Source organism: Chamaea fasciata, unplaced genomic scaffold, assembly GCF_029207755.1.
Source record: "Chamaea fasciata isolate MVZ Bird 193981 ecotype frontalis unplaced genomic scaffold, bChaFas1.0.hap1 SCAF_21, whole genome shotgun sequence".
NCBI classification, from domain to species: Eukaryota; Metazoa; Chordata; class Aves; order Passeriformes; family Sylviidae; genus Chamaea; species Chamaea fasciata.
The window spans coordinates 6,160,907-6,186,677 of NW_027094106.1; the positions used below are offsets into that span (position 1 = coordinate 6,160,907).

A 25,771-nucleotide genomic window follows, 5' to 3' on the forward strand; every position below is an offset into this window, starting at 1 on the left:
GGAGGCGACAGGCTCTGTCTAGTATTTTATTAGATTTCGTTTCCAATATGCCTGTATTGGAAGATTTAGGAGACAAAAAAGGCACAAACTCACATTTAAAGAAACGACGAGATAATCTAACCCATTCTACAAAGTGTGTGTCGCCAAAGGAAAAGAGCACGGAGAACCCGGCGGGACGTGGCGGGAGGCCCGGCGGGATGAACCCAGAGGGCTGCGGGATATGAGGAGCCAGCAGCCCTGTCAGCAACCCAGCCTGAGCCAGGCTGGGGCGAGGGGGCTGCCCCGGAGCCCCAAACCCACCCGGCGTGGATGGGAGTGGCGATCCCGGCGCATCCAGCCCCTCTGGATGGAGCCGATCCCGCCGGCAGCCGGCAGGTCCAGGGGGTTCTCGCCAAAGCTGATGGAAGATACGGCACGGGAACGCTGCGTGATCTTTGCTATGCTCACTAGCAGGAACCAAGCGTTGAGACTGAAGGGTCTTTACAGGATTTGTCTATCCAAAGGCTGAGGGATGCTTTCACTTAGGATCAAATTGGAAGGACAGAAAACAAAGGGCAGGGAGCAGAGGGGGAGTATTCAGGCTGAAGTTCCTGCAGTTTCCTCCCCCTCCCTCCAAGTTTTTCCACTAATCAGGAAAGCTTTGTGTAAAAGCTCTTACTCTGAAATCAGAGGATCAAAAAAGGATTGCAATGGTGGAATGTTACAATCTGCTTCCAGGGCGATTAGTGCCATCAGATGGAAAGCCTCTTGGATAACACAAACTGAAAGAACAAGTGTGCTATGTGTATTCTCAGGTTGCCCTCAAGTGTAAGAATCCCTCAAAACGTAACCAACAAACACGAACAGAAGTCAGTGCATAAATTCTCTGTTAAAAATACTTCAAACTGAAAGAACTCTTAACTGGGGCCTACACTCCTAGAATACTTCTGGAACAGCTATACAACATTGCATGAAACATCCTGGTCCCAAATAGCCTCAAAGATTAAAATTTAGTTTCTTTACCTATTTTACAATAAACGTGTTTTACTTCTTCCTGGTGAGATTGCTAAAACCCCTCAAACCCCACCCCAACCCCACAGAACCGTCTGAGGTCACTGAGAAGAGCCTGCCAGAGTTACTGGTACAATTCAGAGCTTATTGCACTTAGACATGAGTAAGGCAAAATAACAAACTAAAACTAAAGGGATAAACTGCCCCCTCCCCAGAAACCAAACGCCATCCTCTCCCTCCAGAGCATTCCCATCTTCCCTCACACTGGAAACAGCTCTGATCCCAGCACAGCCTTGTTCAGCAGGGCATGGGATCATTTCAGGATCTCCTGCTTGCAGGAGTGGGAAGGGCTGGAGGAGTCAGTGTATTACAGAATGCTAAAAAGACTCCTCAAAAGTGGTGATACACCCACGACTGTTTGGCATACAAGATTTCATGTTAGTGCTGCCAAACACAGAAGTGGAAAATAAAGTTATTACTACTAGGGGAGGGAAAAGAATCAAACATTGGGCCTCAGGGATAAGCACAGAAGTGAGATTTTTTTTTTTCTCATATGTATTGAAGAAAGCAGAATTTCCTTGATTCTGTTCTGCTGAGTTGATTGTCTAAAGCTGATATCAACATAAGGATAGTTACAGTAAATACTTGAGTTCATGAAATAAGAAGAGCTCTTTACATTAACAGCATCCTCTATGATTTATAATTATCAACAGATATCCTAGAAAACTGCAGGTCTTTATAAGTTGCTTTTCTTACAGCACAAAAGGAGATATTTTAGTCAGTCTTGCAATGGGAAGAATATTATTGCTGAGCAGAACCACCACCCCGGGCACCTGGACGTAACCAGATGCCAAGACCTCACTTGCACACCAGCCTTTGCAACATCCCAATTTGTCCAGGAAGAATCACATTGTTATTATTATTCAAAACCATTTCAGCTTTGCAAGTTATGGGAAGTCTTAAGAAATAAAGAACCAGGAAGTTGCAACATATATCAAGAAAGATTTTGTAAGACTGACATGCACAGCTGGAGGACAAGAGAGCTACGTGGGCCAGAGAGACCCCTAAAATGGAAATTTAACATGTAAGTGCTGAAGGCCCCAGTGCAGGGCCTGACTGCAGCTTCTGGACAGTCTTTAGTTCATGTTTGTTAAGACAGAACAAAGTAATGCCCTGCAGAAGCCACAAATCACAACTCATCACAAACCAAGAACTCTCTGGCTGCTCCTCACTTTGTACTCAGGTTACCTGCCATTAAATATTTCCCTCTGGGAGCAAGGGTGAGAGCAGAACATTTCGTTGAAGAGTTTTGCACTTTTAAATATGGACAATTTCCCTCTCCAAACAGACATTCAAAGAATAGCGAAGGGCTGGGCAGAAACAAAGGTGGCAGTTTATCCCACTTGGAAAAAAAAAAACCAAAACCATAAACAAAACCAAAACAAAAAAAAAATTCTAAGTCACCACATCACAAGACTATTTGAGCTAAAAATGTCACTTGGAAATCAAACAGGGCCGCATGGAAATTGGTCTGAACACAATGAAAAAAAGAGGAGGGAGGAGTCGTAAATACAGCGATCTCTAAGTCACACGGCCCCGAGGGGGAAACCCCCTGGGATGCACGTGCTAACATCGGAGTGCTTAGTACCAGACTGTCTATTTGCTCACAATATTAAGGGGCATCTAGAATTAGCTATGGGAGGTTTAAAATCGCCTGCCGGTTGGACAGAGAAAGGCTTGATCCAGAGATGGTCCGTCAGTCAAGGGTGTGGATTCCCTGGGCCTTCCTGACGACTGTCTTGCAAACTGAAACAAAGAGACACACAGGGAAACGTTTCAGGATGACTTTGTGCCAAGGGAAGCGTCAGACAACCTTGAGGGAGCAAATGTGAGTCACGCTGTCGCCAGGCAGACAATGCACGGTTACACTGCAGCACCGATCCAGAGGAAACGGGAGACAAGAAAATCAAGTGGTTGTAGCTGCATTCAAAAGTCAAAATATTTCTATCAAAAGACAGCCCTTCAGACACTTCCTCACCTCGTGTTCCCCACTTACCACCAGCACATAACAGAGGGCAAACAGAGGTAAACAGTCAGTACTCCACGAGGATGTGGTTCTGCCCCACCCCATTCCTTCCAAGGATAACTAGGATGGCATTTTACTGCCCTAATGACTTGTTCTTCCCAACATAAATGGACAATCCCTTTTTTCTCCTTGCCTTCTTACTTCTATAACACCATACCACATTTTTGCAGTATCTAAGAAAAATATGGCAAAGCCAGCCCCCAAACTGATGACATATTAGAAAAGAAAGAAAGAAAAGAAACAAGCCAAAAGCTTTAAAACTGTCATTGCTGCTTCTCCTGCAATGCCCAAGTGTTACTCCAAGACCTGGCCCATTAGTAAATACTGCTAACAAGCAATCGAAAAAAAAATTCCTCACAAATATGCTTGGAATGTTCAATTTCCAACTGCATTCTAAACGTCTGCATGTCTAACTCACTTTTTTTGAGACTGACAAAAGTTTCTCTGCAAGTCGTGGAAAGCAACATATGCATTACAGAAATAAGAATAGCAGTAAAATCTACAGAATATTCTAACACATTTTTCTTACACTTTTCACTCAGGCTTTTCTTTAGAATAGTTCTGAAACGAGGCAGTAAACCTCCTCATCAACCTGTCAGTGAAATGGCTTCACTATAAAAACAATCAATAGCACAGATTTGCCTGTCAGAAGCTATGAACAGGATCATTTCTCACGCAAATGTTGGGGGTTTAAAACCAAATAGAGCAATACAGAGTTTTGTCAAACCTCTTGATACCTACAGTGCACAAGGAAGGAGTCATATTAGTCATCTGCAGCCGACATTCCTTTCACTGGATCTTTTTCTCTCATCTGAAAGAGGAAACAAGTGTTCAAGTACTGATTCTCACGTGTGTTATCTGAAAATTCATCGGGATGGAGCACCTTCTGTGTGTAAGACATCGATTCTATCTCAGCACCTCAAGTCAGTGATTGTGAAATGCACATGCAAGCATCATTTCTGGTAAAGCTGTGGGTTGGCAACAGATTTGGAACCATTATCCAAAGGGCAAGAGTGTACATGAAACTATAATGAAATATCCTGAGGCATGAAGGGAGAGAAGGGTGCAGGGCAGGACACAAGCCACGGAACAAGGTTCTCATTATTACCAAACTTGTGTTTCTCAGAGTAAGAATCCTGTTACATACCCCCACTACCTGCTTATGGTACTTAGAGCTAAAAAACCTTTTACTCAACAGGTTTCTGGCAACTAATGAGGACAAAATCGACCATTCAGCTTTGAGTAAAAGCAAACAGAAGATATTGAGGCAGTAAATGAATCATTGCCATTCAGCCCCTCATTACCTGTGGTTCAATACATTTACTGGCTCAACAACAAACAGAAGGAGAATTCCATAATGATTAGGAGGAGATGCCAGCACGATGGACTCATGGCCAATCATTCAAAGCACACACAGCATGACCTAAATAGCAGGAGCACAGCTCACACCAGGCCCTGACAATGCTGCAGCCTTTCCTCTCTGCTGTGCTGGAGAGAAGCAGTTTCTCACACAACCCACACCTGCCCTGCTTTGCCACTGACCTCATCCAGCTGTCTCTTGGTCTCCTCCTCCATCCTACGGATGTCCTCCATAGTCAGATCAACCCACTTATCAAGCCAGCAAAAGAGCTGCCGGTGGAAGTTTGTGAAGAGCCGCTTTTCTTGCTGCAAAAGGAGGAGTAAAACATAAACCAGCTTAGTCACAGGGCAATTACCATGGAGCTCAAGGCATTGTAACAATTTTCAGAGATGTGTACACTGAAGAATCAGCTCCCTCGCCCACCTTTCCATCTAGCTGCCACAATTGGAAACTGGAGATAGCTAATTTTTATTCTTTTATCAGAATATCTAATCTAGAGCCTTGAATCCCCAGAGAAATGCCTTTTTTTTTTTCCACCAAACCTAGACAGCAGTCTGCACACTGCACTGAAAGAATTAGTGAATTTCCTTTGATTTGACAGTATTGTTCTGACTGAAAAAAGTGCTCCAAGTTGGGTTTACTTACAGCATGAAAGTTGGCCCAGAAGTGCAGAAAAAGGGAAAAACAGGTATTTTTAAAATCCTTAACTTGCTAAAAAATGGAAGTTAGGAAGTGTAAAGGGCTGACATGCACCTATCTTGGCTTTTTTTTCCTTTGCAGTGACCTAAAAAAATGCCTAGACTTGTTTTTCAGAGCTAGAAACCTTTCAGCAGAGGTGACTATTGTGCACAAGCTACTCCAGGTTTGGAGCAATTTATTTCCATTTTATAAGAGATAACCTAGGCAAGGTTATATTAGACAGGGATATACAATGCCTCTTGGAAAGACCTAATTAAGGAAGAATACTTCAGTTTTACCAGTTATGGTTTCGTATCTCATCAAATGCAACTTGAATACTTTCATTCAAGTATCTACAGGCAAACCTGTAGATACTCATAAATAGAAAGGGATTGAAGACGCTGCTTTATTCAGGGCTTTTGTTAGAGGTATTTGAAATCCTGCGGCACCATGGTCATTCCCCCTTGGAGCTGCCTTTAGATTGTATCAGCAGAGAATTGCTTTTGCAGAGGCAGCTCTGTGGTTTATCAGTATTAACCACTGAGAAGTGTCTGTGATCTGAAGGCACAGGAGTTTTATGAACATAGCACTGCCTGGAAAACCACACACAGCCATTCCCGGGTGTAAAATCCTGCTGCAGCTCATGGGTGACTCTGCCACAAAAAAGTTCTTTTCAAGGTACCACTTATGTTTTAAGTTAATAAGGTTTCCCACCATCTGCTTATTTTTTAACACAGGTTTTTCAAGCAGCAGAGTAGGAGAGGAAAATGTGATTAGAGCTCCAGGACTTGCCAGAAAGATCCTCAGCTTATCAGGATCAAATAGCTGGAGCCATCTCCCCACAAAAATGTTTTGCCCCTACACAATGTAATTCCAGTATAAATGCATCACCTCATCACTCACAAATCAACAACCAAGTGACAGCAATTCTGACCTATTAAACAACACAAACCAGCCAATTTACCTTCAGATATTAGAGTGAAAATGTTCAACTGCCAATTCACAGAACAACCAGGCAGCCCTGCCCTCGGATTAGCAGTGAACTGAACCCAGCTTTAACTGACTGCAGAATTTCAGGCAGAGGCATCGCCCCTACAGCAGGTGGGTGATGAAACATGCCCCATTCCCACACCTCTCCCCATCACAGAACTCACCTTCTGTATAAAGTTCTCCACTTTATTTTGCAGACCCCACCACTTGAACTTGACTGTTACCAGCTTGTAAGCACACATGTATGGACAATCTGACTGCTTCCCCAGGTCCTTCTGCAAAGACACAAAGATATTCACATTAAGCCTCTGTCTCCATCTCCTTCAGCCCTAACTGTGAAGTCTTCCCACAATTCCCCACAATCCTCTTGCATCCTTACACCTTTCTTGTATTTTGTTGACAAGTTTTGTCACACCTTTGCTCACCCTTTTTCAAGGAATGATGAAACTAGACCCTGGTTTCCTTCACAGGTGGCTTTTCCCTCCATTCTGAGAACAGATTACTCCTTCCTCTCATCTGTTGTCCACTTTTTCTTCCATTAACATTATGTCTTTCAGTGTCTTCACTGTTATACCACGGCTACTTCGCTTCCTTAAAAGTCTCTTGATAAAGTCCCTATCTAAAACATTTTGGAATTAGATTATATCATCTGAGTCATGATTATAAAGCCTTAAAGAAAACTCCATAAGGTTTCCTATTTCCTATTACAGGAGCCATAACCACTCTTCCCAAGTGAATCCTATCAACCTCAGCTTCTGCCAAGTTTGCCTGCTGGAAATCAGACCTGCACACCAGTAGCTCCCCAAATCCCACTCAGGGTCCCTTTTAAAGACTGGTAGTATATCTGCATTTGTAATGTCTTCAGATTCCAAGGATTTCAGTGAAAGGGTAAACACTGCTAGTCATTACTCAGCTATCTCATACTTGAATTCTCTTGGGTGAACCCTTGGGCTGAGCACCAGACAGCTCTGGAGATTTCCTAGAACTCATTCTCTTTGTACGAAGCTCTTTCTTTTAAAATCAGAACAGAATCAGGGCTGAGTTCTGCATTTCTTTCTGCAGAAGGGATTCCAGTGTTTTCCAGATGTATCTTTGGCTCCAAACCCCAGTACAGTTCCTGAACTCATCAATACAAACCTTCCAGTTGGGACCCAAAGGTCCACGTCCAGTCTTGACAGATTTAAACCTTGCTGGATCTTCTTCTGCCTTGTAATCCTATTGGACAGACACAAAGATTAAACTCAAATTATTCTACTCTTACCCAGATGTTCTCTCGCAAAAAGGATTTCTTTTCCTGGGCCAAGACTAATCTCTGCCTTCTCAAGAACTACTGTTTTCAAACCTCAACATTAGGTCAGACACTTTTCAAGGAAATGCATATCCCACGTGTGTTGTATCCTAGACCCATGAAGAAGTGATAACAAACTGATATGACCTCTGTAAGGCTATCAGAAGGCCTGTAGGATATGCTTCCTGTAACCTCTTGTTCTTTGGGAGCTCAACACTGCTGGAAGAGAAAGCAGCTGTGCTATCTAGGATTTTTCACAGCTCTGTATCAGTGTGATGCTCACATGCTGCTCACTAGAAGAAAAGTGCAGCCAGACTCACAGTACTACCATGAAAATTGTATCAAACACTGTTTGAAAGTCAGGAAACTCAACCAACATTCCATTTTTATACAGCTGATTTTTCCTCCCTGTAAAGAAACACCCCTTTGCTTCTCACAGTAACAGGAGTGATTCTTAGAACCAAGTGTTGGCTACATCATTTCCAGATACACTTGTGAAGCCAGGGGTCAGCATCAAAAAGGGGGAAATTTAAGAGAGATCCTGTATGGAAAGGGGAGTGCCATTTCCTGCTATTCAAGCACTTCAGTCAGCTGCACTGCTGTAGAAATACACTGTTACATGCACAGGCAACACATTTTACAGGCAGTGCTGACAGTTTTTAAAAGAGCTTTTCCTCTTGCTTGCATGAGCAGTTTTAAGGAACGCCTTTCCTCCTGTGTCCATCCTCTCACTTGTCCTGCTGTCTGTGACCATCCCTGGAAGCAGAGTTTGTCCATGATCCCCTCTTTAAACACAAGGCCTCCCCCCCAGGGAGCTGTTACCCACCTACCATACCTTGGGGAGTACTTGGCTCCGATCAGCAATGTCTATGTAAATGGCTTCTACACTCTTCCATACCTCTGGCTCCAGTTTATGGACCTGAAGGGAAACAACAGCACTCAAGGAGCTGCTTCAGTGACAGAACATGCCCAGCCCAAGAAAATATAAAGCCAGATGGAAATGCAGATACCCAGAGCTCCCCTTCCCACCTACAGGGAAGTAAACACACAACGGGAGAGTTTTTAAAGAAGCAAAAGTGCTCATACAGAATAAGTGTTTGGGGGTCAATTTTATTCAGTTGATGTGAGAAGCCAACAGAACGGAGGTAGTGAGACAAACATTTAAAATGCAGGAACATGGTGAATAGACAGCTCCACACAGAATTTCTCTAACCCAGCACAGAAAGCAGCACTGTGACATTAAAGAGATGAGTAAAACACACGACACAAGCACTTACATTCTCTTGTGTTCCAAGATCTGATTTATGCCAGGTTTCAATTTTGATCAGGAAGTCATCCTTCATATACTCATTCTGTCATCAAAATAAAGCTTCTTGTTATTCTAGGATATATCATTTGTCTTCTTATTACACAGATAAGCATTAGGAGAGTCAACTCAAAGAATTGAATAATTCAAAGAATGAATTCTCCATTTGACTGAGGTCTGATTTAGGAAATTTCAGAATTATTTGTAACCAGATCATCACTTTCAGCAAAATTGATTGATCATTAATTACTTAAGATTAAACAAACCACAAGCTGTTCACAAAAAACCCTGTAAGTTCTATTGTTTAAGTGAAACATTTGGAGTTTATAAACAGTTTTTTCTTTAAAGGACAATATCTGCCACTCTATTTAGAGTTTAGAAAGGGTAACATAAGTTAGCTAGCCAGAAATTATCTTTCCACAGAGATTATTGATCTAGCACTGAGTACATATTTTGATGCAACTCTTCAAATTAATAACAATATTAACTGATGTGCTGAGAGCTTTTCACACTGAAAGGGAAGGCACAAGAAGCACAGTTCTGCCAAGTAAGCAAAAAACTTTCCATTTCTCACTATTACTGTGAGTAGCAAAGGGCTCCCAAAGGTAACCCTATCCTCCCTCAGGGGAGCAGAGACAAAAGCACAGGCCAGTGAAACACTCAGCACATAGAAAGGAAATATCAAATTCAGAAGAGATTAATCAAGGGGACAGCATGGCAGGAGCTACCTGGCTAACTGGCTTTTACTTGTTCCCATTTGTAAAGCTGAGCTTTGCTGAGCACAGACAGATCTCTGTCCATGGTCACAAGGATACACCACACTTGGTAAAGGCAGTGAATCGATGGGATCTTACAATGATAAAAGCTAAAGGGCCTTTAGCTCAGGTTAGAGAGCCTCTTCTACCCAGAACACTTCATTTCAGATATTATTCCACAGATTAGCAGTAAAAGCAGTACTTACTGTAATAACTGGTCCAAGAAATCAACACATGGAAAGAAAGAGACACAGTACTTTAGTGAGAAAAGACTGTAGAGCAACCATTGCCCTCCTCCCACTCTCAGCCAAACAGGGACAGCTGCAGCTTCCCAGGTACCTCTGAGGGAAAAGACATGGAAGTTGATAAAACCCAGCTAACTTCACCCACTTCTCTGGAAATTCTCAGCCTGGGAGAAACCCAGAGGAGCAGTAATTAATTATGCACTGCCACTTGTGCTCCCTGGCCTGCAGCCAGCTGGATGAGAAGATGGAATAAGTATGCTCAGCTGACAGCATTTTACCAATCCTTTCTCAGCTTGCAGATAAGGAATCTCTCCATAGTTCCAAAGGAAACCCACGCTCGATTTCAGGCCAGTACAGCTCTGCCTGGAGTAACCAGACCCTCTGCATCTCTGCTGCTCGTGGTAACTGAACTCCCTGGACACCCAGGCTCAATTATTCAACACAGAAAAGCAATTAAAGATCCTGTAACAGTCAGCATCTGCTCTAACTGAGCAATTCTACTCAAGCAGAAGGAAGTCTGAAGCTGGAGGTGAAGTTCTCTGTCTGTCCTGAAGTCTAACATCAGGGTTTGATTAAGAAGCAATTTGGTTTTAAAGGTATTGTAACAATTTTTGAGTTTCCAAGCCAGTATCCTGGAGACAGTTACCATCCCAAATCACCTGTCATGCATATCCAGCTGCCTTAATTACCCACTGCTGGGCTTGGACTGTTCCAACCCCTAGAATGTGAAAATTGCTTTTTACAGCAATTTTACAGAAAGCCAATTATTTAGACTGACATGTTGGGCTGGAGGGAGAGAACAAGAAGGCAAAGCTGAGGCTAATTTTTCAAAGGTTGAACTTCATCTCAAAGAACATTTCATTATTTCTGCAAGAAGGAAATGGGTTTTTTCCCTGCTAGTCCCAACAAAATACTGAATAAACCAGCAATAATTATAAACCAGGGCCTTCCCCCTTTGCCATGACTGTGTGCTGTGACTATGCAGCTGCCTCAAAACAGGTTCCTTCACCTCCTTAACTTCTTCCCTGTGGGGAAGATTCCTCATTTGTGAAGAAACAAATTAATCTCTTCAGAAATGTCCACTCAAACTTCAACGCTCAGCTTGCTACAAATTAGGACCTGCTTCTTGAGGCATTACAGCAGCAACTCCTACACATTTCAACTGCAGTTATAACTTTTCAGTTTCTTGACATTTGGCCACGGGCCATGGTTACACTCAGAGTGGAACACACATCAAATTGCTTTTCTAAAAACATTTAAGCAACATTAATATTTAAGTCAGACTGCAGAGAAGAACACTGTTCCCCTTGGCACCAGCCCACAGGTACAACTATTAGACAATCCTCATTTCATTTTTACTGCAGAAGTTGTGAAACCATACAATAACAACAACCTGACTTACAGTTTATACTCTCAAAGGAACTAAGCAAGGCTTCCATTCAAAGTACATAAAAACAACATATTATGGCACAAAGAAGTATGCAGAACTGCAGAAAGTTATAAGCTAGGCATTTAAATTCCCTCATTCTCTAGTACTACTTTGATAATGGCCCATAATATGCATATTAATTGAGCTTCTCAGAGGAGATATAGGGAAATGTAAGAAGGATAAACTCATATAATTAAAAAAAAAATACCACAAGGCACAATTAAGTAAAAGCACTGCTTTATTCCAGTTTAGAAGGCTCTGTGAACAAGCAAGCTGTGCTCTAGGGACAGGACAGCAACACCACCTCAGCCAGGAGGGCACAGGCAGAAGAACCAGCAACTCCTACACTCAGGTTTAGTTCCTGCTGGGACCCTGGCTCCTAAATTTCAGATTCTAGTGAGAATCCAATCTAAGCCAGCACAGCATTTTCTGCTGCCCAAAGATTCACAGCAGGGCGTCCAAGCCTGCTCACAGCCGACCAAAACCCCTGAGAGCATCCAAAGGAAAATGGGAACGCCCAAGGCAGCCCCACAACATATCCAAGGGTCCTCTCTCACATCCAAGGGTTCTCCCCTCCTGCCCAATCCCAGCCAAGAGAAGGTTTCAGCAACTTTTCCAAGCTCCTCTTGCTTCATGTCAGGCTGGCAGATTCTCTAAACAGATTTATCAGCCTCCGCATCAAAACTGCCTTCTGCTCCAACCCCCACAACAAAGCACTTTTTATCTCATTTTATGTTGCTGTTTATTACAGTTGAGTGGGGTCTTTTTTGGCTTTGTTATCATTTATAGCATATTAAAATCTGAAATTTCTTTGATTGTGTTGAAAAGTCTTGTACTTGATTTTAGCATCTCACGTTTTCCACTTCAGTAGAATTATATTAGTGTGTAACTGAAGGATAAGCAGCTTAAGAATAATAAAAGAAGTAACTTCATACCTTTGTTTCAGATATTGGTGAAGAAGGAAGAGGAGGTGGAGGATACAGTCAGGCATTTAAACCAGCTCAGTGGGCTTAACATGGAAATGAGCTAGACATTTACTAATTTAAGTAACATGCAGCAAGAAAACTGCTTGAAAACTCAGAAAGGTTGCAAACAACTTTGTTTCCACATCTTCTGTGAGACATTAAAAATTTATTCTAAAGTTGATGGCAGTGTCTCAATTTTGTATTTGAAATATCCATTCCACTAGACTGCTGCATGTCATTTCACAGACTGAAGTAACACTATCCTCTCCCACTGCTGAGCTTTTTCCCTCTTTTAAAACACTTCATTTAAATTTCACTTAAGTAAATTGTTCAAAAAGGGGGTTTTTTATATATTAAGTTTCAAGAACAGTTGGAATTTTTAAGTGTCTCATTCCCATAGCAACTGTACCACTACCAACTAGCAGAAAATGTATCCTTCAGAGATACAAACAGCAAAAAATGCTGCCAAAACCACTACATAACTTTGGAGGCAAAGTCAAATCTTCAGTTTACAGCAGTGAAGACCAGAGAAGCTGTTAAACACCGTGGCTGGTAACTTCAGTAAGAAAAAATAACCACTCCTGTAGAAAATGGGTTTGACATTATTTCAGCACTTTACACAGCTCCCAGAGCCTCACCCCTGCCTTTACAGATGGATTCACTTCAACTGCTGCATTCTCTGTTCAACCCTCACTGACCTCAGATCCTGCAAGTGAGCAAATACCCATCACTTAACACTTGTTCCCTTCACCTGCACTAAGCTAGAGGCAGCTGAGAACTGCCCTGTTCACCTCTTCCACTTCTTCCCACCTGCCTGTGCTGCACTTGAGCACATAAAATCACCCCTCATGTATTTACTTCATCAGTGTTACACGGCTATTCCTTTAGGAAGACTAACAGATATTTCTTGGTCTGTTCTTTTCCTTTCATAGAGGAAGGTCACTCATTAGCAGCGCATCAGACAAGGGCAGCTCTTTTAACTTCTCTGCACTGTATTTTGCTTTTCCTGACCACACAAAGAGTTTAGGGAACAGAAATCCAAGATTTAAGAGCTGAAACAGCTTCTCTCCTGGTTGCATCTTTCCTCATACCTTCCCCTACCTTTTCCCCCTGCCCCTAGAAAGCAAAAAGGGAGAATCCAGAGGCCCTCCTCAGGCACTCACCAGTTCTGCAGTAGGGATAGGCATTCCATGCTTTTTCATGTATATTCAGAGCTCCTTCAGGGGCCAGCATTCTCACAAATGTTGGCACTTTGCTGCAGAATTTGGAAATAGGGAGAAAGGCATTGATAAGGACTACATGGAATGAGAACTGAGACAGGCAGGACACCACCTGGGATGCAAACACTAGAGATTTGCACAATTCTGAAATTGGTAGGGCTCTCCCCAACCCCATTACAATGTTTACCAGAAATACTAAACCAGACATGTTAATATAAATCTTCTTTACATAATGAAAGATAAAACAAATTAAAAAAAAAAAAAAAAGAGGCTGAAAGCAGGTCGAAATCTAAGAGGTGTTTTGCTCTTTAGCCAAATTCAAGTATGAAAATTACTGGGTGGCAGGATCAGACTTGCTTTGAAAAGTTCAAAGCCAGATTTTCTTGGGACAACAGCCACGTTTACAGGGGAGGGTGAGTGTCCCAGTGATGCTCACTGCCAGGTGCTGTTATACTCCTGCCTTACCTCTGCATCTTTCAGCCCTTACATAATCTCTGATTAACAGTTGCTGCAAACCCTACTGTACCTTCCTGTGGCTCCTCTTGCCCAACTCTGGGCATGGAAGGGTTCCCATACCTCTGTAAGTGGTAGATCTTGTGTGTGTACTGCCCACGCTCTCCATCTCTCTCGTAGGGTTCGTTCACCAGGACTTCCACTCCTTCACCTCCACCAGTTTCATTTTTACTGGCTTCTGCCACGGAATACAGCTGCCCCACTTGGTACTGGAGAAGTCAAAGACACATTATTACTATGGCTATAATTCAGCTGAAGTAATAACTTTGCCACAAGAAGCCAAGGACAAATTTATTACCCGGGGAGAGGGCAGAGAAAAGGACATGCATTTGTACGGGCAGATAAGCAGCTCATTTAATTTCATTTGAGATAGAAAGCTTGAGTGGTAGTTAAGAGGAAAGCACTGCCAGTAAGGCAGTTACCTTTAACCCTTCAAACTCAAGCTCCAAACCAACAGAGAATCAGGGGAATGCAGGAAAGATGACAGGAGCATCAGAAAGTAAGAAAACACAGATGACCCCAGTCACACTACAGTAAAATCCACTGGGTTTCACTCTTTTTGGCACACAGCTGTCCCCAGAAAACTGAGAATAAGGCACTGCCAGTCCTGAATCAATAAGCACCCAGTGCTGCCATCCAGGAGTCCCAAAGAAATTCACACCAAGCTTTTTTAAAAGAAGCAGGGTAAAAGGGAAGGGAGCGAGAAACTTCACAAGGGAGACAAGAAGATAAAGGGTACTTGCACCACCTGATTTAAGTGCTTCAAGAAACAAACTCGTTAAATGGGCACAGCTTAAGAGCCACTGAGGGTCCAAGATGAGCATCCCCCACGTGCAGTTCAAACAACTGAGTATAAAGCCCGAAGTAAATTTCATTCTGAAAATTTATCTAAATGGAATAACTGAGCCAGAGTCCCAAATGACCAGTTGATCTGTGTTGTCACTGCTCCCACTATTATTTTTCCTATTATCTGTGGTTTGAGTTGTGTTGTTTTTCCTCTGTATCAGACTTCCTCTTAGCCACAAGCTTAAACCACTACCAGGGAGAGCACAAAATTTCAACATACAGTAAAATTCTTACCCTAAAATCATTTCTCAGTCTCTTACACACACTCACTTGGCAGCGTTATTTCCCAGAAATCACTTAATGTACTTGGAACTACACAATTTCTTTCATAAGAGGCATTCACAAACATTTCCAAGGGCAGAGCAGAGGAAAAATCAAGAAAATGAGCAGAAGAGAACATTCTCCTCTGCAGAAGATCTAAAGATTAATACATTCTTGCCTCTTGCAGTTGAAAAAGGGAATGCAGAGCTCACAAAAACCCATGATCAAATGAAGAAAATTCACACAGGTCTCTCTGAGGCAAAGTTAGATGAGCAAAGTTTGAGGATGAAGAAGCTAAACCACTGAGTTAGAAGGAAGAGCTTTAACTTAGCAGAGTTAAGTCTTCAGAACTCTCAAGTGAGCAAAACAGCAACTGTTGCCAAAAGCAACAGTACAGGGAGGCAATCTGAAAGGGTAAACCATGAAGTGTTTGGCACCAGAAGTGAAATGATTGGGAAAAAAAAAAACCCAACTACCAACCCCCCCCCCAAAATTCCATAACATAACTCCAAAGCAATGCAACACTGTTCAGGCCATCTCCCTTTTCCAAAGCATAAGGCTCTGCATCAGAAACAGGAATAGCACTTCTGAAACCCAGCCTGGAAAAGTGGAATACTGCTCAGAGCTGAGAACCCAGAAATACTTCACTGGGCTGGAACATCTTCTGCCACGAAGGAAGACTTCTATACTCGTTAAATTTTGTTGTCAGAGTATCCAAAATAACAACAGTACCCAAAGCTCTCTGGTACTCTGTGCCATCTGGTGCCAACAAAGGCCAAGGAAATATTTATCCCTGCTGGAAGAATAGATGGAAACCAGAGTAATGAGGCTAGGTGACCTGGCCTCAGCTAATGTGGGGCAGAACAAAAATCAAACCCTTTTCAAGCAAAGAGCAGCAGCCCTGCTGGATGTCTCCAGAAGATCCTGGCCCAGGTTACATGAGCAGCCCTCACTTGGCTGGACAGTTCCTGCACTGTCACAGCAGGTTGGGTTTCAGTCTGGATTTTGGGCTGCCAACACAAGTCTCTGACTTCTGACATTTCACACACAACACTGCTTTCCTTCTGACTCCCTACACATGACCCACACAGAGCAGAACACTCACCTCCCTCCTGAAGAGCAAAACATGAGAGTTGTGAAACCTTAGAAGCAAAGTTGCTTTAGCAGAGTAAGAGTCACACAAATACTCACAGAACAGAGTTTATTATGAGTTTGGTAACTACAGGATTACAGGGGAGGACTGAATGGCTTTGATTGCTTTGCAGCAAGTCCCAGGACAGAGTTCCAGGAGCACAAACTAATTCCTCTTAGTAACAGCCTCTCATTCATTCCTTCTCCCTTTCAAATACTTGGGTCAAAGTTCAGACACTAAGAAGATAAACCCTTTGGTTTAACATCTTCACCATTTAAACTTCCCTGTTATTTCTGAGCCTTTAATCGCATTGATAAGAGAGGAAAAGGCCCAAATAAAACTGTCCAGGGAGCAAATCCCGCATCATTCTCGTTGCAAAGGTAAACAGAGAAAAAGATTTTGGCTCTATGAATCTGGACTCCAGACAGACCTGAGAGCTCCAAAAAACTCCCCTTCTGCAGGAAATCATCCCTCTTGCTCGGTGCCAAACACCTCTTACACAGCTGAGAGAACATCCTCATTGCACCAAATTTCCTCCAGCAGGCCTGATCTCAACACAACCATCTTCAAGAGCAGTTGTTTTCCTGAAAGCCGCTTTGAAGGCAATTAATAAGATTCCTGTGTGTTTGGCAAGCTCCTTGCCATGTGAAAGGAACAAAGAGGCAGCCCAGAATGTGTACACACAGCTCTAATCCATACCAGCACTTCAGTGGCAGCTGGCAGAGACACCCACACGAGTCCCCAAGCTGGCACCTGACGCTGGTCAGGGAATGGGAGCAAAGCCCGGCACCCAACACTCAACAAGAAGATTCCCTTTGCTCCCCACAGTGGGACAAGGGATAAACCAACACAGCAGTGCAGCTTGCAGCCTGCACTTGAGCAGGACCACGTTTTGGCAGGGTTTCCATGTAGAAGACAGACTGCTACAGTCTAACTCCTACATGCCAGCTTTTGAGTTTTAGTCATCGCCAGGGCTTCTCTTGCACTGTTTGGTTCCCATCTTGGCTAAGTAAGCAGCACTGAGCTCTGTGTTAAGTCACAGCTCCCTAATGCCTTCCTGATCACTAGTTTTCTCTTGAATTCCATACTATTGGTTAAGATCCATTTGCTAAGGGTGGAGATTGAACACAGAATCCCTGGCATATCACAGAGCCCCACAGAAAACTCCCTCAACCCTTTCACGGCGTCTCAAGGTTCAATTAATTTACTTCCCTGTCTTACACACTAACATCAGACTTTTGCCAACAACCTGCATGCAGAAGGTGTGAACTCTTAAACCTTTAGAGCAAAAATCAACCATACAAGAATGAATCCAGAAGACCTCCTGCTAGCCAGAGATGCTTCACGAGCAGCTACACAAGTCAAGAGCAATAACAAGTCTCCAGAGCCTTATTTAAGAGTTTTGTACACAAGGAAATCCTTGAAAGCAATGAAGGTTTAACAGCTGGTTTGTAGAACAGAGAGCAGTGCAGTGACCAAGTGATTCACAGATGTGTCAGCATCTTTGCACACAGGAAGGGAGATGAGGCAATAAACAGAGCAGCAGTCATCCTCTGAGTCAACACTGGAAAGAACCTTTCTTCTTAAGCACACCCAGGTATATAGGCAAAACTAAGTGAACTTTGAATCCTCTGAGCTTAGGGAACTGGCTCCTGAAATCTGCACTATCACAGAAAAAACACCAGACCTTGGAAAGGGACATGACTCATGGGACACAGTGACATTGTACAGGTTCGGGGAGAAATTCAGTTTCAGGTCAGGTTGGGGGTCTCTCCACAAGGCAAGCACTGGATGCAGAGTAGAGCAACACACCTCCTGAAACAGGTAATCCCAGGGCACCCTCACACAAGGAGGTTGCCAGAGACTGAGAGATTTACCTACAGCCCAAACCCTTGGTTTTTCACAAAGGCAGTTTACACACAAGGCTCTGAACAGCCAGGGAGGGACGAGAGCACAGCCAGGGACTCGCTTTAACTGGATGAAGGCTAATCCCAGTATCAGAGAACTCAGGAAAACCCTGTGTTGGGCTCCATCCAGTCTAACCCCCCCTGAAGAAACAATCTCTGTGCTGATGCTTTGACTTTCTATTTACACAGCTTGGCACCAAGGAGCCATATCACTACAAGGCAGGGTTCCTGTTATTCGGGAAGGTCCTTTCTGTCCATTGAGCTTGAGTAACTTGCCATTTACCCATAGCTCTCTCAAACCTGCAAGTTTGCATCCTTTGCTTACTTGATAAAGCTGATCATGTTACTCCTTCCTCTGTCAAGCACTTGCCCTTTTGAGTGTCACTCAGACACCATAAAAGATCCAAACTTCCCTCTCGTACTTCAGTCTGACTTCTGTTGAAACTGCTTGAAACAGATTCAGGCAGAAAGCATAAAAGCTACAGGTAGGGAGCAAGCAAAGACAGAATTTCTGGTATTAACAGCCTTGTTCTTGCACTAACATAGAACACAGATCTAAACCCAGTCTCTGATCAGAGGTCTGGGCTTTCTGTCAGCATCTGATACCTGTCACAGTAGACTGAGCCACAGGAACAAGAAACTCCACCAAGACACTGCTTTTGTTTTACTAGCCAGTCTGATGGCTGCAGAAATGCACCACATGAAGTTCTAAACTGTGTTCTGTCAAAAGAGGGAGAGTTATAAAAGGGACGTGCTTAAAAAAGTGCCACCATGAGGCAGCCCACCACTGTCTACGCCACAGCAGCTGCTATATTCAGAGGAAAGAAAAATGAACAAGAGTGCTGTTATCACAGCTACCCCTAAGAGTTAGAACAAGGCCTTGATCACAGTTCACAAACCCAAGGCTCACAGCCAAGGATCACAAGGAAAAAATAAAACATATCCAGGAGAAGGAATCTACTTTGGAAGTGCTGTTGACTCAGTCATTTCAATTTCCACCTTGTTAGTATATAAAGATTAAAAAAATCCAAACATTTATGTGGTTGGATTCTCTGCAGGAGTGGTGTTCAAGGCAGGAGGGAGGAAGGAAAGGCAAGCTGCAAATCAGAGAAAACAGGAGGGAAACAGCCACAGAGTCTGCACAGCTATTCCATGGTCTGTCTGGTGATGAAAATCATCCTGTTCAATAGAAACTACATTTCTTCTCTCAATTCAGCTCTATCTAAACAAGAAAATTTTCTATACGTAAGAGCTAAATAACACAGGTCTTAAAAAGTCCTTTTGCTGTATGAGCTTCCTAAGTCACAAGTAATTCTTGATCTTTGCCTAACAGTTTAAAACAAAAGAGTTTCAGCAAAACACAGTTTAAAAGGTGACTTGAATTTCTACTAAAGCTTCCCCTTCACGTTAAAAAAAAACAGAAAAGAACAATAGTACTAATCAAAAGGAAAACTGCACTTGAAAACAGCCTGACAACTCAAGATTTATAATCAGCATATCTGAAAGGGTTTTATAAGAGAGATGATTGGCACCCTCAGACTTAATACAATTATTTGGTCAAAATGATGGTGAATGAGTAACAGCTCACAGGGGCTCCTGAAGACAGCTTGCATTTTCCAGTTTTGTTCATGCTTTGATCACAGGTTTATTTACAGTCCTGAAGCAAGGAAGCAAAGAACTTACCTCCTCCACAGACACGGGCAGGATAACACGGCTGGAAGGGAACACAGAGACAGAAATTAGCAAATACCCCTGCAGCCCCAAAATTCCCACATTCCTCACAGCAATGGCTGCACAGCTCTCCTCTCTCCCCAGAATTCCAGCATCCACCCAGTACTCCTCAGGCCAAAGACTATTTATATAACAACCACAAAGAGAACCAATCCATGATAGAGCATAATTGCAACCCTCTCCTAAAATTCTGCAATTCAACTGGTGACACCTGCACTGGCCTACAAACCTACACAGCATCAACACAGCGGTGATCCCTCTCATTCCATCCTTTCAGTAATTCCCATCTTATTCCTCAGCAAGCTGCTGGGGAGCTTTCTGTGGGCCTCAGCAATTCTGCAGAGATCTGCAGTAGCCACAAGGCACTGCACGATTTGCTCACATGTCCCAAAGCAGCAGGAAACAGCAGAGGAAAAGCTTTCTCAGAACTCGCTGCAAAGGAAGGTGCTGCCACTGCTTTAAATGATTTTCTTTTTTTATTGTGGTTTCCTGAATGCTTCTGAGAATCAACTGACTGGACAACACAGCAAAAACTGCCTGAAGTCACAGATTTTTTTGGAAAAGAATCAATTTAAAGCTAACAGAAATACATGCTTGTTAAGGTCTTCTCCAAAACTGGATCTGTGTTGGACTTCTGCTTTCAGCAAGGATGATGTTGAACAAGGAACCAGCACAAGAAACAGACAGGAAATGGACAGAAATGGGCAGAAGAATTCCCAATTCTTGGGGAATTAGTCTCAAAGAAACTAGGACACAATCAGGAAAAAATGCCCTCTGTATTAATAAACAGCTTTTGAAAAAGCAATAGTGGTGAAAATGTAATTAATTTTTTTTACATTTTACTAAAAGAATAAACTGCAATAGGGGCAAAAGAGTACAGATTATGCAAGATTACTTGTGACACCAACACTTTATGCTGACTGCAAAGTACTGCAGAAATAACTACTGAGAACTGCAAATGAAGTTCAGTGTCAATAAAAAAAAAGAATGCACTAAAAACACTTGTTTTTACCAAACACATGGGGTTAATGAGCCCTAAGCCAGTCATTGCCAGTATCTTGTGCCTTTATGGAAAAGCAGCAGGAAACATCAGCTCAGTGGCAGTTCAAAAAGTAAATCCAATATTAGAAACTGGAACAGCACACAGACACACACACCAAAAGCAGAATTATGTCACTACAATCTCCCACGTATCAACATCCTGAATATTGCCCACAGTCCTGGTCACCTTACCTCAAAGAGGATACAGAACAAGTGAAGAAAGTTAAAAAAAGATGATTGGAGATGGGGAAAAGTTTCTGTCTGAGAAGAAGGCAGTTAAGACTTGGTCTTTCAGCTTGGGAGAAAAACCAGCTAAAAGACTCAGGTATGGAAGAGTTTTAGAGATCACAAATGATGCAAAAAAGTGAATGGAGAAGGAACAGGGACTGTTTTACAACAGAACAATCACAAGGCAACAAATTTCAAGACCAAATCACGAGTGCTTCTTTACATCATGTCTACTGAAACACGGCACTCCTTGCCAAACAGAGGAAGTAAATGCAATTTTTAAATGGGATTTGATCAATTCATGGAAATCCATGTGCCACTTGCTGGTAGGATGCACTGAATTATAATTGTTTTACTCACTGTTACATATTGTTTCCTGAAAATACCTGCTGAAAGGCAAGAGGGAAGAGGACCAACACCAGTATGGTGTAAGGGAGGATAAAAAAAAAGGAAAGGGATTTTCTCAGGTAGACTTTGCCATTGAGCATGATGTTGGGTTAGTTAACTGGATAAAAATTAAGAATGAAAAGAGGGGCTGGATGATAAAAGTGAAAGACCAAGAAACAGGTAAGAAACAATTTCTTTGGAATGGAGTTAAAACCTTTTTCTTCAGAAAACCTGGTGTAAAACATTGCTGTAAGCGAATGAAATTCCATTTAGGAAACTGGAAGACACTAAATGTGAATTATCATCTTAGAGTTCAATGGAGAAACAGAAAGACAAACAAGATCAATGGTTCACAGTTTGTTCAGCCCAGCAAACCAAGAAAGTGAGGGTGAAAACCATTTAAAGGTAGTCAAGTGATAAAGGAGGAGGAGGGAAGACTCCTCAAGAGGATCTTGAGGAAAAGCTTTGCAGAAGCAGCAATGGGAACAAAGATTCCTAACTTTAGGACAGAACTTGTTCAATTTATGAGAAATTACATGATGTGGTTGGCCTTAAAATGGTGGGGAACATTTAAGATCCCTGTTAGATTAAAATCTGCCTCAAATGACAGCAAAGGGAAGTACAGCTGCAGGGAAGGTCAGGGGCAATATCGTCACTTCACAGGAAAGGGAACTGAGTCTCCACACTCTGATTCTCCTCAAGGTCTTCTGAGGCAGTTTAAATCAAAATAAGGACAGCAAACAAGACTCCAGCCAGCACTTACAAACCCTGACACCAAAAAAAACCACAAACAAATGAAGGAAATCCATGCAGCTTATCTGCAGCAGGGATGGATAAAAATGCAAGATAAGCCTGAAAGTCTGACAGGACATCAAACGAAAGTGTTAAAGTCATCTCTGTATAACCATCAGGACAAGAAGCTAGAGAGAAATGATGGTACAGACTTGTCTGTAATAAAAAGTGACATCAGGTTTTTATTATATTGCTCTATTTCTGTATCAGCTCCTAAAATACTTACAGGGTACATAATAAAACCCATCTGATTTACTAGGGAGAGTGTGACAAGGGGTCATAGAGATGGAAGAATAATCTGCTCAGATGAGATGAAGTGACAGATCATTTAGATTTTTACCATCTATGGTAGGAAGGCAGTAATTACCTGCATGAAACCAGAACTAACATAAGTAACAGCAAAGCACTTCCAACAGCCAGCCCACACCAAAACAAGTGGTTTCAATATGCCTTAAACAACTGCTCCCTGTAACATGAGGCTCCATCAAAAACTGCCTCAAATAGGATGTAAATTGGGCAACTTGGGATGCACAACACCAAGAAAATTTAAATCTGGGCCAATAGAGTGACATAACTCACAATGTGCAACTGTCAGAGGCGGCTGGGAATCTCAGAAAGTAAAAAATAAGTGTTCATTTGGAAAGTCCAGTAGCAACCTTGACTGTCCTCAGAGCCACAAAAGTCCAAGGGCAAAACAAAGGGAAGAAAAGAAACAGTATAATGGCAACACTAAAAAGGTTTAGTGACCCTTTTGAAAATACAAATGGAAACCTGTAAAAGGAAATCAATGTAGTAATTCTGGCCTTTTAACCTTTATTCTTAACATTTACACTTCACACCTTGTTTCTGAAACAGGCAGTGAAAGACCAGTAGGCATGGTGACATGGTGAGGTAAATAATGTTGAGTAAAACGACTTTTGGGAATGATTGTCACGAAAATGAACTGCTCATGCTGTCAGAAATCTGAAAATTCAACGTACATAAGTTCTCACCTTTACAGCACAGCTCACTGACAATGAGCTTTACTGTGGTACAGGGCAAGGGATTGTGAGCCGAAGCGTGAAAAAGATACACAATAACCCAGCCAACGTGCTGTAAGAGGGAAAGTAGTAAATTCATAGGAAAATATCAACAAAACAGACGTTGCAGAAGGAATTAATTACCTTTTGATGCACCTGAAACTAAGCACTTAGCCCAGGTTTCTGTCTGCTATCCAGTTTAACACTAGAGAAGGTAAATGGTGTTTTTGTGTTACCAAGAGCAGCTCTGCTGCTGCTCCTGAACTGTACACTCCTATTGTCTGGATAAAAATAGCAGGGGTTTAAGGACTGGGGGGGAAAAAAAGTTAACCAAGTTTAAAGACAACTATAAGGATCAGTACAACTCTGTACATAGTTTTAATATTTAAATCCACACCACGGTCCATAATGTTGCAAAGCAATTCCTGTAAGGAGGACAGAGTCATGTAGGTAAACGTGTCTAAGAGAAGACCTCAAAACCCACTTTACCACAGGGATCACAGGTATCTTTTATAAGGGGACAAAGAAAAAATAAACAGAAAGCCTCTTCCATCAGCCAAAAGAAGTTCAAAATGATGGAATGCACTTAAGGTGGGAATGCACTTGAGCTAACCTTAAGACTTCAGGAAAGAACTATGTGCCGAGTACGCACAGCTCTGAAGACACCCAGCCAAAGTGCACCGGTCCAAGAGTATATTCCACATTAGCGAGCACAAAGCTGCTGAACCAAGGACTGTGACAAGCAACGTGACTAACAGCTACACACCCTCATGTCCAGCCAGTTTTCCACCCCTTCATCCCCACCGCGGGGCAGGACAACCGCAGCAGCCTCAGGGTCAGCGAAGAACTCCAAGGTGAGGCTTCCACAGGCAAAAATTATTTCGGAGCTACCTCATTTCTGACATTCTTGGGAGTCCCCTCCTCGGAGACTACACAGCCAAAGGCGGCAGGGGGACCAAAACCAGGCTTGACACTTGGCTCTGTTACACCGAGCGGGGGGCGAGACGCCCCTGCCTCCCTCAGACCTCCCACAGAAACCGCCGGGAACCAGCCGGCTCCCGGCTCCGGGCTCGGCCCTCGGGCACCGGCAACACCCACCCGGCACAGCCGGTGCGGGGCCAGCCGCCCGCGGAGGCCGTGGGGACACCGGCGGGGCCCGGCGGAGCCGCAGAGGGGCCGAGCGGACCCGGTGCCCGCCGGCAGCCGCGGCCCCCGCCCCGCCGTGACCTTCACTGCCGCCCCCTCCGCCGCCGCGGCCCTCACGGCGCTCCCCGCTCCCTCCCTCCCTCCCCGCGGCCGCAGTGCGGGGCAAAGCCCGGCCGCCCACCCGCCGCCGTCACCGCGCCAGGCCCCGGGGCGCGGACGGAGGTGACCGGAGGGGCTCAAAGGGGGGCCGGGATGGGGGAGCTCCCCGCACTCACTATTCCTTGATGAGCACCATGGCGGCGCCGCCGCGAGCCTCCCGCCCGGGCCAGCGCCGCTGAAGGTGAGAGGAGGCGCGTCCCGGGGCCGCTGCGCGGGATGGACCGAGTCGAGCCGAGGCGAGCCGAGGCGAGCCGAGCCGCGCCGCGCCGCACCGGGACGGGGGGGCCGGGCCGGCGGGGGGGGGCCGGGGCGGTTCGTCTCTGCGGCAACGGCTGCGTCACCTCCGCGCCGCGCGCGGGGCGGGGCGGGGCGGGGCGGGGCGGGGCCGGCTCCTCCCGCCCCCCGCCTCCCTCACGGGCTGCTGCCGCCTTCGCCCGTGACGTTCTAAACCAGAACGCCTGGGGGGGGGTTGTGGCTTTTTTTTTTTTTCTTTTTCTTTTTTTTTTTTTTTTTTTGGTGCGTGTGTTTTAGGTTCTCTCATGCGGTGTAAACCGCGCGGTGCTGTTTCAGCCTTAAGGCTGGGCTCGCCGGAGGAGCAGTGCCGCAGTCTTCCCAGCAGGGTCTCCTGGCAAGCCCTCGGGTTGTTCTGTGTCAACTCATCGACTCGTTTTAAACTATAGCTGCTGCTTTAGGTTCTCTCAAGAAGTGCAAACTGCAATGGTTGTTACTTGTTTCAGCTCGAGAGTGGCGTTCCCAAGAAGTCTCCCTGCAGTGCTCCCAGAAGTCTGCCTCCTGCCCACCATCATGTTCTCCTTAAATCACAGAACGGTTTGGCTTGGGAGAGACCCCAAAGACCGTCTTGTCCCATCCCCGGCCATGGGCAGGGGCACCTTCCACCAGACCAGGTTGCTCCAAGCCCCGTCCAACCTGCCCTTGGACGCTTCCAGGGATGGAGCAGCCACAGCTTCTCTGGGCACCCTGTGCCAGGGCCTCCCCACCCTCATAGAGAAGAATTTCTTCCCAATATCTAACCTAAATTTTTCTTCTTCCAGTCTGAACCCATTACTCCTTGTCCGATCACTACAGTGCCTGACAAAGAGTCCCTTTCTGGCTCCCCACCATCTTCTTCAGGTACAGGTAGGGGCTGTGTGGTCTCCACACAACCTTCTCTTATCCAGGCTGGAACTGACCCAAATTTCTCAGCCTGTCTCAATAGGGGACGTGCTCCAGTATTTTTGTCAACTTCGTGGCCCCCCTCTTTTGGGAGGGTGGGGAAGGGGAATGACGAGTGACATGG

At 44.1% G+C, this 25,771-nt stretch overlaps 1 protein-coding gene across 1 annotated transcript; it reads right to left on the bottom strand.

Moving 5' to 3' along the window:
- Window positions 1–12: 12 nt before the first annotated feature.
- On the bottom strand, window positions 13–24,743 carry PITPNA (phosphatidylinositol transfer protein alpha). The gene is made up of 12 exons (XM_066201805.1): window positions 24,591–24,743; window positions 19,655–19,685; window positions 13,889–14,034; window positions 13,256–13,347; window positions 9,660–9,667; window positions 8,670–8,744; window positions 8,228–8,311; window positions 7,242–7,319; window positions 6,269–6,379; window positions 4,619–4,741; window positions 3,818–3,887; window positions 13–2,796 (listed from the first exon to the last, which is right to left on the bottom strand). Exons 1-11 carry the CDS (start codon window positions 24,608–24,610, stop codon window positions 3,840–3,842), a joined length of 816 nt encoding a protein of 271 aa, XP_066057902.1. The 5' UTR covers window positions 24,611–24,743; the 3' UTR covers window positions 13–2,796; window positions 3,818–3,839.
- Window positions 24,744–25,771: the final 1,028 nt, after the last annotated feature.

What these genes read in the sequence shown, in the direction of transcription:
- PITPNA (XM_066201805.1), bottom strand. Translation starts at nt 24,610, where the DNA reads ATGGTGCTCATCAAGGAATA. An exon ending in TGCCCGTGTCTGTGGAGGAG is followed by an intron (nt 14,035 to 19,654) that starts GTAAGTTCTTTG and finishes TGACTTCTCCAG; the next exon opens with TACCAAGTGGGGCAGCTGTA. An exon ending in CTTTGGGTCCCAACTGGAAG is followed by an intron (nt 6,380 to 7,241) that starts GTTTGTATTGAT and finishes GTGTCTTTGCAG; the next exon opens with AAGGACCTGGGGAAGCAGTC.